Below are 15,860 nucleotides of genomic sequence, written 5' to 3'. Positions count from 1 at the left end.
ACGGCTAATACGTCAAACATGCTTACGCCAATAAGTCGTCATCGTTTCAGGGGCTTCTTGCCAACTTTCCGAAATCTTATTGCCAACCTTCTGTGCAACCAAAAGCAGACTAAGCCAGACAAAAATCAGACAGGCATAAAAGGCTGCGCCCAGGGGCCAAAGCACTGACGAAAATCAGAGAATCTTTATATTATTAGGCTAACAACACTTGGCTCTCTAAATTTAATCATATAAATACCATTGTTTAATCTCTTATAAAGTAAAAGCATTCCATTTCGTCCTTCAATTAAATTATATTTATCCGATTAGGAGCTTTAGCTTGGTAATATTTTTGTCAGTGCTCCGACTTGCGGCTGATACGTCGGATCGGACCAGCACTTTTCGATAACTTCTTTATGCAACTTTTTATCTATTTGCAACTACACAGAGCTCTGCTCGCTCAGACTTTCCACGACCTGCAGTTTTTTCGCTGAGGAATCAAACCCATTACGCTCAAAGCGCCGACTAGCTGGATTTCAATGATTTTATTTTTGCGCATTTTCCAGCTTCTTTTTGGGGTAATGAAGGATATTGAAAGAGCTCTCACTAGGATTGGGTAAGGGGGTCGAGATGAGGATTTGCGATAGCGGCGAGCGGAGCAGAAAGAAAAACTGTTACCTGTGGTCGAAGCTATTACTACGGAGAGTCCTTAGCAGAACTTTGCACATTTGAGTTTGTTTGGCCGGCTAGAATGGGTTAGAGGTAGGAGGAAAAAAGTTCTGAAGCTGATGGATTCAACAATTATGTTGAGTGGTTACCAACGAGCAGGGAACTCACAACTCGGAACGAGGACAATAATTAGAGCTAGCCAACTTTAAGCAGTTCCCAAACTGCATTTTCGATGTTACTTTTATTTTATTGCTTATCACATTATTAATGATAAAATATTTTAATGCAAATTATAAACGACTTTTTATTTATTTAAAACTAAACGAGAAAAAGCCACACTAGTACCGAATGTGTTGCCAAAGCTATTTTAGCGAGGTCGTACTGCTTGTCCGTTTCGCTGGCTTTAATCCGCTCTTCCGCAAGGTTATTCAATTTGCAAATGTTTTTGGGGCTACAAGGCTGATGGAATACTGCAGCAATTATATTCCCACTACGAGAACATATGGTGGTATATAGTACATAAAGGGTAAATACATTTGCTGACTTAGACGCTGGGGAATTTCGGAATTTCTTTTCTTTTACCCGTTCGCCGGCAATTGAAGCGCGTAATTAAAAATTAATACCAATGCAGACGCTGCCCACATCTGCGGTCTGTTTTTCAGATGCTCTGTCTGCTGTTTTTCTCCACACTTTTATTTTGGCTTTCACTTCGTCTATGGCCTTATAAAGGTTTTCATGTGGGTTGAGAAAGCCGCAAGCTGAGAGTTTTTGCTGGTAATTAAACTTCAAATAATTTGCTAATTGTTTTAGTATTTATTTCAATTTTGCTTTTAATAGAAAATAGAAATAGAAAGTTGCACTTCAAACATTCTTTATTCGCCATTATATGAATATATTTTATTTAAAATTAAGAGACCGTCAATATACAGATAAAAATTTGTAAAATAAACAACACTCGATAATTAGCAGCCCATTGTGACACGGATTCAAATAATTCAAATTCGATGCGTTCTATTTGATTTGAAATTTAAATGATATAACTATTCGTTTTCGTTCATTGGCATTCCGGTGCAGTTATGCGTGGCATACAATTAAAACTAATTATTTACCATTGTTGCGGGCTCAGTTGACTAATTGTTAACAATTTTCTCCCCGCCCCAATTTTCGCCTCAATCTCACCCTCCAAAAAGGCCAGGTGTGAGTTTTCACGTTGCCATGACAGAATGTCGACCGGATCGCGCTATTATTATACATATAGTATATAAGTGCATTGAAAACGGTTCTCTAATTAATTTACAATGCGCACACGCCACATCATGGCCGCGTGGAGATAAAGAGATTGGCGGAAGACAGCGCCGGAAGGAGAGGGTTGCTAATTAATTCAATGAACGCCAAACATTATTAATTATTCATAATCAAATATGCAATTGCCTCGCTTGTCGTCGCCGCTGGATGACAGGGCCCAAAACATTGCGGGAGTCCCTTCTGAGATCGAGGTGTGAGTCCAAATCATGAGGGACGCATATCATTGAAGTGTCTGCAAATTGCCACACTTCGGATATGAAAGGGCGGCCTAATCACCAGCTTACATGATTACCAATAAGGAATTAAGAGCTATTGTACCATGTCCTAATTAAATGCAATAGTCCTTGATAAAGCAATACTTAAATTCGACGATTAAATCCTTTTCTTTAGTGGTTTTCCTTTTTCCGTCACAATTATAAAAAAATTAGAAAAATTTAAATATTTGCCAGCATTAATATATAATACAAATATTTTAATTTATTTGTTTAAAAATCCGGACGAAAGCTATGTTTTATTGACTTTAATGGGACACACGTTAATAAACACTTTGCTGTGGCTCCAACAAAAGCTCATACTTTCTTGCGCCTATGATCAGGCTAAGCTTAAGTCTTGCTTAACTCTAAACTGGCTCTGAGCAGTTGCATTTATCCATTTTTAATTTCAAATAGAATCGGTATGTTCCTCAAAAATTAGTTAGTCAATGGGCCAAAACAAAACCGGGGTTCCTGACCAAAAACCGAAAAGCCCAACCTATGACCCAATGGCCAGATGTTGGCGATGCCGCAAATCTGCAATGTCCATCTGAATTTGAGTGGGCAAAAGGGTTGGGATCTGCGGAAGGGACGGTGCGATGCAGAGTGGGTGAGGTCATGGGAGTGGTATCGGTTTGCCGCCCCCTTGGCGCCGTCGGCCGTGTTTGCTGCTTTCTGCATTCGCAGCGGTGCAATTTATGCAAATTGCTTTCAATTTGCTTAGTCCACTGCTTTGTGCGCCAATTTTCGCCTGACTCGTGTCGATTGCTAAAAATGTAGCATCAATGTCGGAGAGGGAGTGGTATGTGCGGTTGTGTCGGCCACATTTCGTTATCGCATTCGAAAGCGTTAAATTAGGCACGCCATTCCATAAACTCATTCCACACATTCCCATTTTGTCTGGGGAGAACACTTAACTTGCTGATTAGCCTTATTTTTTGGATGTTTTTCAATTGAAAGCTTGAAAAACAACTATATTCAATATTTCCCTGTTTAAGGCAATTATATATAGTTTATTAAAAGTTTAGCAGAAAAGAATTTTCCGATACTCCTGTACATCTTAGATGCAATGTGTGGCCAGCAAATCACTGGCCATTCGGAGATTTGATTTCTTTCCCCCTTGTGTTTCTGTTCTAAAATCCATTTTCGGCAGGACATAACCATTTTCCACTTCTACGAATCGAAACATGAACATGTCAACTGCATTAGAGAACGCCTACAATGGATCTGTAGTTTCGAAGAAAATTTCCATTTGTAACAGCTTAAATTTCCGGCCCAGCTGGCCCGCCCTCCAAATGTAGTACTCGTACGAGATCGCAATTTTAACATACAACATTCTACTCGAACACTCGGATGCCAGGGCACCTGCTTTAATAAAGCCTTCACCTGCAGACAGGCGGCAGGACAACAAAGCAGGAACACGAGCAAGGATTTCGTGCAGGCTTGAAGACCTGTTGTTGTTGCTGATGCAGTAACAACTCAGCACTTCTCGCACTGTGATTACAACAGTGGCCCACAGCATCTTCAAATACCTGAGGTGTAAAAAAAATAGTAATAATAATAAATAAAATACAGTAATCTTCAGGGTCATGAAATAAATTAAAAGAATTATTCATTCAAAAGAAAAAAAGTATGAACTGAAAGTTATTTGTTGTTTTCTAAGAGAATAAGACTCCAAGTCTAAGAGAAACAATTTATATCAAAAATATTATAATTGAACTGCTACTATATTCCAGGAACAAGTAGCAAACATGTTAAAAGTCCTGTTGATTCAATTGTCCCCGAGTCCATGCCAGGAACTGAAATCTCACCATCCAAGTCAGAACTTTGCCTCCTATTAAAAAGAGCCACACCGGTTGGACATGGGTAAGGACTTCATTTTGACTGAGTGTGCAATTGTATGCGAGTCTCGAAATCACAGGGGTTGGAGTTGATCCAGTGGCCCAGCCACCATTCAATTTCAGCTCTCGTTTGAAATTTATTGTTGCAGATGCCCGGACGGGAATCCTGTTCCCATGTGTGGCGCATATGTTTCGCCTTTTTTTGTATGCAATATTCTATTGAAATATTTGCAAATTACTGGAGAACTTCACCACCGTGCTCGCCATCGCCCTGACAACGACGTTGATGCCGGGCTGCAGACAATGGACAATTTGCGGCACAGAATCAGGTATTTAAAATGTGCACTCCATGTGGCTCTAGTTGGGCAGAGTGAAGCTTATACGTATATGGTACGGAGCATTTTTGGCAAGCAGCAGGAGGAGCTGTCTATGACCATAATTTATTACAAGGAACAAAGTTATTTTAGGCGTTCCACCCTTCTCACGTACATTATGCGCTGTATAAAATATCTTATTTATATCAATATCAAAACAGCAAATATAAATTCTTCCGAAAGACTCCTAACTCCCAATATTAAATCAACAACTATACGGAATTAAAGCTCCCATTTAAAACGAAGCTCATGAGAAAATTCTCATTGTTTAATTATTAAACGAGTCAAATATTATAAGTGTGTAAGAAAATTACATTTTTACGAAAAAAGTATGTTGTTTGTTTTGGGTTTTTGAAAACCGAAATCTTTTTTGCCGAGAGTTTTTACAAGTTGGACATTTAGTAAACGTTTATTACAAACAACAATTTTCTCAGTGCACCGGAGAAACGCATATCCTTTGTTCTTCTAGCTGAGCCTGACCATTCATTAAATAAAATAAAGTTAACTTGTAGTAATTGTCAACGACAGTTTGATGTTTTTGTGAAATATTACAAGTAAATTGTTTTGCCGGCAGCTCCTTCGACCCATGCAGATTTCTCATATCGTATGAGAACAAGAAAATATATTCAGGACCGGCCCTTTATTGGCAGTGTTGCAATTTGCTAAATTCGATTAGATCATGCATATGAAAACGCCTGCCAGCCGGCGATGATATATGACCCAACCGTTTTGGCCGTGATTAATGATTTGCTCTGTGATTGTTGCCAAAGGAACAGAATTACGTAGGATATGGGAGAAAAGTCCTCAATTAAGTATGCGGCAAGGTCAAAAACCATAGCAAACTTAATTAATATAAGCGGCGGGTCAACAATCAACAAGACCGCGACATCCAGTTCCACTTTTCATGTGGCGCATTTCAATGGCCATAAAACGCAGCTTTAAAGCCGGCTTACGTCCTTGGCCAGGCGTTGTTTTCCCTCAGTGGGCGGGAAAAGGGGTGTGGAACTGGGCGTAGGTTGCTGAGGTCGCCATTTCACTAATTAAGTAAATATTTGCTCACCGCTCTTTGCGGCCCCCTCGCTGCGTTTCTAGTGGCAAGTTATCTGGAATTTTGCACGCCCGATGCTTGGAGACGAATTTCGTAGTGGCCTATCCGTGGACGACCACAATAGACGCTAAGAATAATTCCATGTCAACACACTCATAAATAATGGACTGAGTTGAGTTGGTCCGCCCTCCGTCCCATTTTTCGTCCACCTGCCTTCCACCATCAGCATCACCATCACCAGCATCGTCATCATCATTATCAGCATTGTCGGATTCAAGTGGCCAGGTACAGACAAAGGCAAAGTATTTATCATAAGCAGGGCGAAAATTGCTAAAAAAAATTAGGATGAAGCACTTTTGCATACCGTGGATTATAAAAAGTTAAGGACTTATGTCAAAAATAAGTACTTTTTCATTTTTTACATTACACGATCTGTTCGTTTTAATCCTTTACAATAATATTTTATTTAAGCTCGGTTTAGGTCCACTTTCCCAAAATTGAACCGGATAATTTATATTTACGTCTTAATTAAATTAAACATTTAATAAAATCACCTTGGAAAGCATCAACTGAATATTTTATTTTTGTTTTACCCTTATCAACAACGTACACAACTTTTCATTAAAGGAAATAGGAACCAAGAAACTCTAGATTTCGAGGGCATCTAAAATTTGCAGGAGCATTTTTATAGACGACAAATTTATCAATGCCACAAAATGAGTTTCACTGACGAAGTTTTCTCCGCCCCTTCGTTTCCACCTGGCGACGATTTGTCATCTTTTAAATACAACAACAGCGCAGAGTGAAGTGAATGGCTTCTGAGAGCAAAGGGAAGGACAAAGGACATGGCAATAATGCGTCGCAGCATAAATTTTATTTATTTTATAAGCGCATAAAGCTCCTGCCATGGTCGAGAAAAAGAGGTGGACACTGGGAAAAAGATTTGTAGGTAAATGGTAAAACAAATCAATTCAATTTTATATTGGATCAAGTATTCAAAATTGTTCTAAAAAGTTTGAAATAATCCAATTTCATTTATTATTGTAAAGGTATCAGAAAAAATTAATATTAAATTGAACCAAGAATATTGCTGATATGTAATTGTAATTGTACTTTGAAAATTATTTTTGATATGTGCTAAAGCTTTAACAATATTTAATTAAAAAAATATACACTTGTGGCCAAAGTAAAGGTTAAAAAATATTTATTTATTTCAAATGGGAATTAAGTTCTTACATTAGGGGACATTTTTTCTCTTAGTTTCGATCCAGTACCTGCAGAGTGACAAGTAGTCTCTCCTTCCAACTTTTTCAGCCCGATGGCTGGTAACTTTGTTTGTCTAATACCTGAGATGCTTGGCCAACACTTTGTTGCCGTGGCGCGGTATTCAAAATAGGTTTTTAGTAGACTGTCCTCGGGAGAATGGAGCGTCGGCAGGAGGGCCACGCCCACAGTTATGAATGGGCAGTACGCCCACGAGACCGGGCACGCCCCCAAAAGCGACTGTGTATGACCTGTGCTTGATATGAGCAGCATCTCACGATCTCAGGGCATCGCAGCCACTTCATGTAAGGCTTTGACTGTAATTTTTCTCGGGGAAAATAACTTGAGCAGCATCACTAAACGAGCTTTTTACGCTGTCCTTGTTAAAAAAAAAATTGAGAGACCATGAAAAAGGTGCGGGGAGGTCGCTGATGTCGTGGCAACGACGCGCTTGTAAAAGTTGAAAGATTTGCATAAGTAATTTGACAGAATGTAGTTGACAGTAAAAAGCAGCGAGCCATGCACACATGCACGCAAGACGCCACCGACAAAATTATATGGCCAAGAAGTGAGGGTTTCTCAAGAGAAAAATGGGGAAAGGGGCCAGCTGATGACAGCCAGTGATTCGCCAACATGGTGGCGCAAATCTCCCCCACACAATGCGGTAATCTTTCTTACTTATAACCCCACGAGCATAAGAGCAGCAACCGATTCATTACCCCAAATGAAAAATGCGACCAGAGCTCCGACAATAGAGATGATAGCAAGTGGGAAATATTTTGTAACTTTAAAAAATACCTTCAGAAACATGGCAAAGTAAAGGATTAACTTGAAAATACAGTTTTCTTGAGAGGCAGTCCTCACTGTTTAATGCTTGCTGAGCCAATGAAGCTCATTTTCTTCTAAAGCTGGTTGGGAATCCTAGAAAAAATGCTGCCGTTTTTCTCATATTTTGTTGGCTGATTTGTTTTGTGTTTTTAAAATGTTGGCTGCTGGCAGCACTGGTTTGGTCGCAATAAATATTTATTTAAGGAATCAAATAATAACATAAATATGTTGTAAAAAAAGAAAATATATGGCTTTCTTTTTCTTCTATTTGTAATTATTTTTTATGTACATATTTAAAAATTTGTTGTAAGCAGCAATGTAAATACAAATGTGAATGATAGAAAATTTAATCAATGGGTTTTATCTTTTATACCATCAGCCCAAGGGTACTTTGCGAAGAAAAAAAAATATATATAAAAATATGTTGCGCAAAAATTAAAATTCACAATTAATAATTGATAATTAATAATGTACGCTGTTAAGTTCTTTGGCAATAAATTTAAGCATATTGAAAAATGTTTAATTTTTTGTCTAAGAAGAATTTTGTATAACATTTTTGCCCAACAATTTGTATTTCTTTTAAGTAAATTATTCTAAGTATCCAACAAAAAAAAACAACTAATAAAGCGCACATCAATTTGGCATAACGGAAGCATGATTTGCGCGCATAAATTTTATGCACTTCGTCGCGTCACAAAAATGTGATACACCCCGATGCCACCCCCTTTGCCCAAGAAAGTGAGCACCCCAATAATACCCGGAAAAGGGGAACTAAAAAAAATGTTCCTAAACAAAGTGCGACAAGCTACAAAAGCTCGCGTAAAAATGTATCTATGCATCCGTCGGCAATGGGCAGCAAAATAAGTGTGTTGCTAAGCTTTTCTTAAAGTACACTAAGGATAAAACGCATAAATTTCTTTGATTTAAAAATCTGATGGCGGTATATGTATATCAATAATATTTAATGGCCTCCCAACCGTATTAAAATTTTTAATAAGAAGCTTGTATGTATTTGAAAAGCAAATCTTAATTTTAATAATAGACCTACAAAGCTTACACCATATTAGTATAATTAACGAAAAACATTTAGAACTGATTGTCGATGTTAAATAAATTCGTTTCTTAATTTGTAACAAAATTACAAGATATTATAATAATTATGATAAGCTAAAAATAAGTTTAAAGCCAAATTTGATTCGAAACTTCAGTATATTTTAATGTTTTAAATCAAATTACATTGCTGAGCCAAAAATAAAGTTCCAGAACTTTTTCGTGTGTATTTGTTAGTTGGATAAGGACGCCGCTTATAGCGACGGCCGTGTGGGTGTGGGCTCGGAAACTATCCACAACTGCAACGGGTGAGTGGTTGCGCCGGTGGTGGTGGCTTTTCCTCATTCGTTGCCAACGCTCCGCACACGCGACACGTGCGTGGAAAACTCCGTATTGCCGCGACATTGTGCATTGTGAAAAGTTGAAACCGTTGAAACTGGAATAAAATAATAATAGACACTGAGTGTCAGCAACTGCCGGGAAAGGTAAAAAGTGTGGCAAAGAAATAATCGGCGTGTCTGTTAATTATGGTGAAAGTTTTCGCACACACATGTCGAATCTTTTGCTGTACTGGCTTCTCGTTTTCCCTTTTTCCTTTCCTTTATTTTGTAACATTTTGGAGCGACAGCTGGCGTTGTCAGTAGCCCATACTTTGCTTGTTAGCGAGCCAAGCGGCATGTCATCGCATCTCTTTATTTGCCACATATATCCGCAACAGTTTCGGAATCTGGTGTTCGTGTCATAAAGACACGCACAAATCATGCTTGAGTTCAGCCTGGAACGGAGTCCTTCTGCCGGCTTTTAACGTTGTCCTTGCTGCCTTTTGCTTAACTCGCAATTTATGGTTAATCGATGTTGTCTTTGAACGTGACCTATTTGCTTTATTTGCTGTAGGTCTTCTGCCGTTGTCCTGTTAGTCCCCTGTATCCCCTGAATCTCCTGTATCTCCTGTACCTCGTATGTGTCGCCATTATCCCTGTCGCACTCAGCGTCCTGCTGACGTGTTAAATCGTCTTTTTGTTTACCCTTACCCTCAATAAAGCCATAATTTATTTTTCATGTTCTATCGCAGTTCGTTAGCATCTCTTCCTTTCGACTTTCTATTTCTTCTCCTCGTTAGCTGGCATTTCACTTTTTGCATACGTGGCGTATGCGCTATATTGTACAGGATGACGGGTGTGAGGCCGAGCGAAATCGATACTATGGACGACCTTGACTTCCGGCAAGGATGCTGCAGTTTGCCGTCGAAGGTGCATTTGTTGCCTGGCAACATTTGTTGCCAAGACCCGGAAAACCCTGTTTTAAGAAAGCTTTGCAGTTTTACATTCTACCAAACCTTGGCATAAAGTATTAGGTTTGTTGTTAAGGCTAAGTAAACTGTAAAATGAAGCATAAAATAGCTGATCTAAATGTATAGAGTTAAAATAAACTGATAAATCATTTTGTGCCACCTCGCAGAACGCATTGAACGAATATTTATGTTTTTGTTCTGAAAGCCAAAGGAAATTCCAACTTTCTCTTTTTTTTCGGAAAATTTTTTTTTGTATCCTGTCTTTTTTTTTGAGTCACCTGTGACCGAATGGCGTGTGGCATTAAGGACACTAAAGTGCCACCTGGGGCACCTAATTAGGGCACCGTTCATTACTCACGCCGCTTTAGTCATGACTGTCCAACATACTATCTAACGGGGTCATCAGGAATGGGGTTCCCAGCGGATAAATAACTATATATGTATGTACTTAAAAAAAAACATAATAATTTGAATAAAAGCTTTGTGAGGTTGTTTACTGAGAATGACATGCCACTTATTCAAATCACATCAATCGATTTAATTTTCCGGGCCCAAGGCTTCAAGGTTGCCCTGAAAGCTGTATTTTCGTTTCTTTCTGAACAACCAAATCAATGTTATTGACTACTACTCAAGGTCTATTTACTTCATTACTGGCGTTGACTACATGCAGCTCAAGGATGTCCTCAATTTAAACACATTTATTGAATAGGGCAATCTGATCAAAATCCTTTTTTATAACGCTTTTTCAGTAAATTAAATGCAAAGAGCTGAAGAATTTTTTTTACTTTAATAACTCAAATACGCGCTATGATAGTTTAATTAAGTTAATCAATGGTCGCGTGTAACAATTTTAGCGCAGGTGCTTAAATGATTTGATCATCATATTCATATGTGATGATGAATTTATTATTATTGCGAACTGATGCGTGAAATATTGAGGTGAGTGCACACACTTACCCTCGCCAACCAAATTGGGTGCTAATCAAACTAGTTGGACCTCGTATCGTCACAGTTCATTGAGCTAGGTGCCACCTGGTCAGATTTGAGCCCCACTGCTCTGATATCTGTTCATTCATATGAAGGCTTACCGGTGGCCACAGGTAGGTGTGCCAAGCCAAGAAAAACCTCACTAAAAATTAAAGTCTTGCCGAATTTAAATAAACACAATGTACCATAAAATAAAATTTAAAATAATGCAATGTTATTTAAGAGAAATGTCTTTACTATACATGATAACGAGGAATGAAAATAAAAATTATTTTCAATTTAAATTAGTTCTAAAAAATTCTTGCCAATTATAATTAAAGTAAATTTTAAAAACCAGTTTTATAACCGATTATTGATTTAGAAAACTTAATCTATTGATTTAATAATTTTCAAACCAACTACTTTTTTTGATGTTCACGGAACTGTAACCAAATCTTAAATTGGTTAAAAATGTTTCGCTTGTCATCCCTTAGAATCCATTTAAAGTTGAGCTCAAGTAGCGTCTTTTAATTTACAAAGTTTTTGTTTGATTTAGATCGACAATTAAGATTGAGAATAGCTGGCAAGCCTTTCAACGCATTGAACCGTGTGCTGAGTGCGCCATAAGTGACTGACAAGTCATATTTGGCAACATTCATTTAAAATGTAAATCAACTCGGTAAATAACAAAGCGGACTTTGGTTTCATAGAGACAGACGACGATGTCTTTGTGTACTGCCTTCTGGTGTAATTAGGCGCCTTTGAGCTAAAGTAAATCAATTCCGGGTGTAATAGCCCTCGGCTATGACTGTCGCAGCTTGGCAACCAACGCCCATCGAATTTTCAGGCTCGGAAAAGTATTTGCCGAGCTGACAATTATTGTAGCAGCATAAACACAAAAATTAAATATCAAACAATTTCTCGTTAATCGCCCGAGGACAATTGACAGCTTGTAAGGGTTAGCTCACCACAACAAACGGATGTGAAGCGAAATGTTAATTAAATCCACACAAAAATGAATGTTTAATATTTGTCCTCTTAATATTATAATCTAGTCATTGCGTTTCTTACCCTAACAAGAATGAATGCTAATTAATTATTAAATGATCATAGGAAAGCTATATATAAAACTATATTTAAACTATAAACTAAATTTATATAAATTTAATTTAACTTGAAATCCTCAAATGTAACATAGCTGCTCCTTTTTTTATCTATTTAAAATATGTATCTTAAAAACAATTCTCCCCTATAATATATGTTACTTACAATATATTAAGGGTAGTCAAAAGTCCTCCATTGATTCTACTTATGCAGAGGTAATCAATGAAATATTTTGTTGGCAATCTGGTTTGATTCAAATGTTAACATTTTGTTTTTTTTTTTGCAGATGCATCGCGAGAACGCCTATACCAAGGAGGCCGCCCTGAAGAATCTGGCCAGGCGCGAGTTGGCCAACGGCCTGGACAAGGATCCAATTTACAAATTGCGCCTGCAGTGCTTTAGTCGCGGGGCCACCGGCATCTTGGGTCTGTCCAGGTGAGTTGGCTATGGCCACGAACCCTTAAAGCTCCCTATCACTCCCTTCAATGGGTAAGCTTGGCCAGGTATCTGGGTCTTAGGCTTAGGTGAGGCTGCATGTTTGCATAATGGTGCTCCAGTTGTGTGAGTAACGGTGAGCTTCATGCAGTGGATTTCTATATGTTTCTTATCCGGGTTACTCTTACTTTCTGTTGTTCGAAAGGAGCGATGCCCCAATATTACAATGCAAAACTAATAAAGTTATATACGTTTAAATGATGGTCAATAAGTGTGAGTTTATTTAATCATTAGCAGAAAGCTAATTTAAAATTGCAAGCTTAGAAAAAACCACTAAAACAGTGCTGTCACAAATTTAGGAACTTTAAGAAAATGTAATTTCAAAGCATTTAATGTGTTTGTAATCATTCAATGTCAACAAATGGTTCGAGAACAATTTTCTTAAACACAGGCTAGGGTATGTGAGATTTGTGCAACTTATAGGTATTTACAAAATGTATAATCCAAATTCCCCTTTTCCGCCTGAGATGTGCAGATGAGCCTCCTTTAAAGCGCAACATCACCGGAGGGATAGCAAATAAAGATAAAGTCGCTGAGGTTCCGACAAGTGACGAGACCGAAAATATATGGCCAAAAGAAGGATAGGTGAAGATGGTCGAGGCTCGTCAGGGAAATATGGCAAATGAAACTGAAACTTCGCCGACTTTTTTCTCCTATCGCTGCTGCTGATGCTGCTACTGCTGCCACTGCCACTGATGATGATGTTAAGTTTGGGCTCAGCTAGGCGCATGTAAATACGAGCATACCGAGAGTTCGAGTGCATGTTGAACTAACATTCTCGAAAGCGCTTTCAAGTGTGTGCAGGCCAGGCCGGGCAGGAAAAAGGGAAAAATAGGAAAAACTATAACTATGATGCTCGCTGGAAGACTGAAGCGGAGGCTGAGTGGGAGTGGCAAAAATCGCTGACTGAATGCAAACAAACATAATTGGATTTCTGTAGTTGTTGTCGAGTAAGGCCTCACTTAAAAAAAATGTCAGGATATAAAATTATGATTTGAGAAATTCAATTAGTCGGAATGAAATGAAGGGTAAAAAATCGTTATTTATTTGATTCAGACATGAAGTATAAGTAAGCTTACTAAAAAATATGTTTTTTTTACTTGAAAAGGGCATTTCTGTAGGATTTAAAGTTTACATTTAAAAATTGTTTTTTCTACAACTTTCCATTGAAATAAATATCGAACAGACCGAAGTCATAAGTGAAATGTGCAACTGAAACCTGCACAAAATCATATTTTCGCCAGTGCTGCCGACCCCTTGCCACAATCCCCTCAGTGGCGGCTCAGTCCACTGTTAGTTTTTATTTCAATTTGAGCTGTGAACAGCAAACCGCTGCCACCTGTACCAACCTCCACCCACTGCCCACCGCCTTCACCTGTTTTTTCCCACACGGCTGTCTGCTAACAATTTCCCGCTTTGAATATATAGACATTTTGTACAAAATCCCCGCTTCTGCAACATATGTACGGTGTGTGCATTTGTTTGCTGGTTGGCTTGTCGGTGGGATGGTGGCTACGCCTATTGGCCTCGTCCTCGTGAGCGCGCATTTTCATTTGTATTTATGCAATTTGTTTGTTTGCCAGCCGGAAAATTCAATGCATCGAATGCATAGCTGAATGAGCTCCCATCACCCCGCCTCTGCCCACTTTTCCGAGTATCTATCAATGGCATATTCTTATCCCGCTCGCTTTGTCCTCTGCCAATAATAGGAATATATTTTCATTTTGCCGTTCATATTGAGAATTATTTTTGCGGTCCTTGCTGCACTCTTCTCTCTTCCTTATTTTGTGATTTTTCCAGAGCATTTCGGGTGATGGACGATGATGGCAGCAAGACTCTTAATGCCGAGGAGTTCAAAAAAGGAGTCACGGATATTGGTCTGGAGGTGAGCGATTCCGAAATCGAGGATATGTTCACCAGGTTGGTAAATGTGAATTTAAAATTTAATTGAGAAATGGCCCTTTGATTTATGCCCAGAGAAGCAATAAAAGAAAGCAACGCTTACTGCACTCTTAAATAAATTTACCCTATATCTACCTTTGTATTTTTTTTTAAATGTAACACATTTCACAGCTTCGACACAGACGGAAGTGGGAACATAAATATGACAGAATTTTTGGTAAAACTTCGGGTAAATGCACTAAATTATAAAATGTAAACAACACTTGTTTACTTAAGTCTGATACTTTTCAGCCACCCATGAATAATTCGCGTATCAGCATCATCGAAAAAGCCTTTGATAAGATGGATGTCAACGGCGATGGCCAAATTACTGTTGCCGATCTGAAGAACGTTTATTCGGTGCGCGATCATCCGAAATATTTGAGTGGCGAAATGACAGAGGCTGAGATTTTCACGGGATTCCTGAAGAACTTCGAGGAAGGTGCTCCGAATCCGGACGGAGTTGTGACCAGGGAGGAGTTTATCAACTACTACGCCACGATCAGTGCTTCGATCGATAACGATGCCTACTTCGATCTAATGATGCGACAGGCCTACAAACTATAGATTGTGTTCCTCTTAGAAGTTTAAAGCTTAACGTCCATTCGCCGTATTTACAGCTTGATCAGTTAATTCAATTGCGCACAGGTAATAATAACTAAAAGCAAAGCCAAGTTTTAATTAAATTTACTAGTACTGTTGAAAGCTACACCGCATGTTTTATTTGAATAAAAAATCGAAGAGTGAGAAAATTAATCAATAAATATTTTGGATTTTCTCGATGACAATATTAAAATACAACAAACAAATTAATTAATATAGATATCAGCTTGATGAAATAAATAAAAATATTATGTTTGCTAATGGTCAATAAAAGCCACACAAAATATAACACAGTGCAGAAGCGTAATCAAAACTAAAGTATTCCTTAAAAACCAACTTTAATTGTCAGTTGATTTGGTCTTTAAGCCGCGTAAACAAACCTAATATTTGGCCTTGCCCAGCTATTTGCGAAATGACAACGCAAATCAGTCCAGCCGTAAGCATTGCCATGACCGCCCCCGCTTCGGTTGTAGTTTTGGCCAAATAATGCGCTATAATAATTTATTAAATTAAAGCCGCGTGCTAATTAGCATAAAACTAATTAGATTACTTGTACAAGCGAAGCCACAAAGCACGGCGTAACACTCGCTGTACGGGCGACTGAGTTGGGTTTGAATTTAGTTGATGGGGTAAGTGCGGTATACTCGGCGTATGCGCAATCGTTAGCTGTGTTTTTGTCGCTTTTAATAAAAGTCAGTTTGGCAAAAAGTCAGGCCAGCTAACACAGACAGAACAAATAAGCCTGATTAGCCTGTGTTTGTATGGGTGGTTGTCTGTTACTGCGCTCATGCGAAAGCGGGTCTCATGTTGCAAAAGGTTTGTAAAGAGCTGTCAGAAATGTGTCATTTGAAC

General features: G+C 38.5%; 1 protein-coding gene across 2 annotated transcripts; it reads left to right on the top strand.

Moving 5' to 3' along the window:
* The first annotated feature begins 8,964 nt into the window (after nucleotides 1-8,964).
* LOC108136866 (calcyphosin-like protein) lies at nucleotides 8,965-15,161 on the top strand. 2 transcript variants are annotated; one of them, XM_017258308.1, is made up of 5 exons: nucleotides 8,965-9,093; nucleotides 12,256-12,404; nucleotides 14,265-14,384; nucleotides 14,538-14,595; nucleotides 14,658-15,161. In XM_017258308.1, exons 2-5 carry the CDS (start codon nucleotides 12,256-12,258, stop codon nucleotides 14,970-14,972), a joined length of 642 nt encoding a protein of 213 aa, XP_017113797.1. In that variant the 5' UTR covers nucleotides 8,965-9,093; the 3' UTR covers nucleotides 14,973-15,161. The 2 variants fall into 2 exon arrangements, with proteins under 2 accessions (XP_017113797.1, XP_017113798.1); XM_017258309.1 differs by lacking the exon at nucleotides 8,965-9,093 and adding an exon at nucleotides 11,791-11,817.
* The last annotated feature ends 699 nt before the right edge of the window (nucleotides 15,162-15,860 follow it).

This window comes from Drosophila elegans, unplaced genomic scaffold (genome assembly GCF_018152505.1).
Source record: "Drosophila elegans isolate 14027-0461.03 unplaced genomic scaffold, ASM1815250v1 contig_476, whole genome shotgun sequence".
Classification (NCBI taxonomy): domain Eukaryota; kingdom Metazoa; phylum Arthropoda; class Insecta; order Diptera; family Drosophilidae; genus Drosophila; species Drosophila elegans.
The sequence above is the reverse complement of the archived record's forward strand: the minus strand, read 5'-3'. Positions and strand labels throughout refer to the sequence as shown.

Bases quoted from the DNA above. Each gene is read 5' to 3' on its own strand.
- LOC108136866 (XM_017258308.1), top strand. From the start codon at position 12,256: ATGCATCGCGAGAACGCCTATACCAAGGAGGCCGCCCTGAAGAATCTG. The intron at 14,385-14,537 runs GTTGGTAAATGT...CACATTTCACAG, and splicing joins ATCGAGGATATGTTCACCAG to CTTCGACACAGACGGAAGTG. The intron at 14,596-14,657 runs GTAAATGCACTA...GATACTTTTCAG, and splicing joins AATTTTTGGTAAAACTTCGG to CCACCCATGAATAATTCGCG.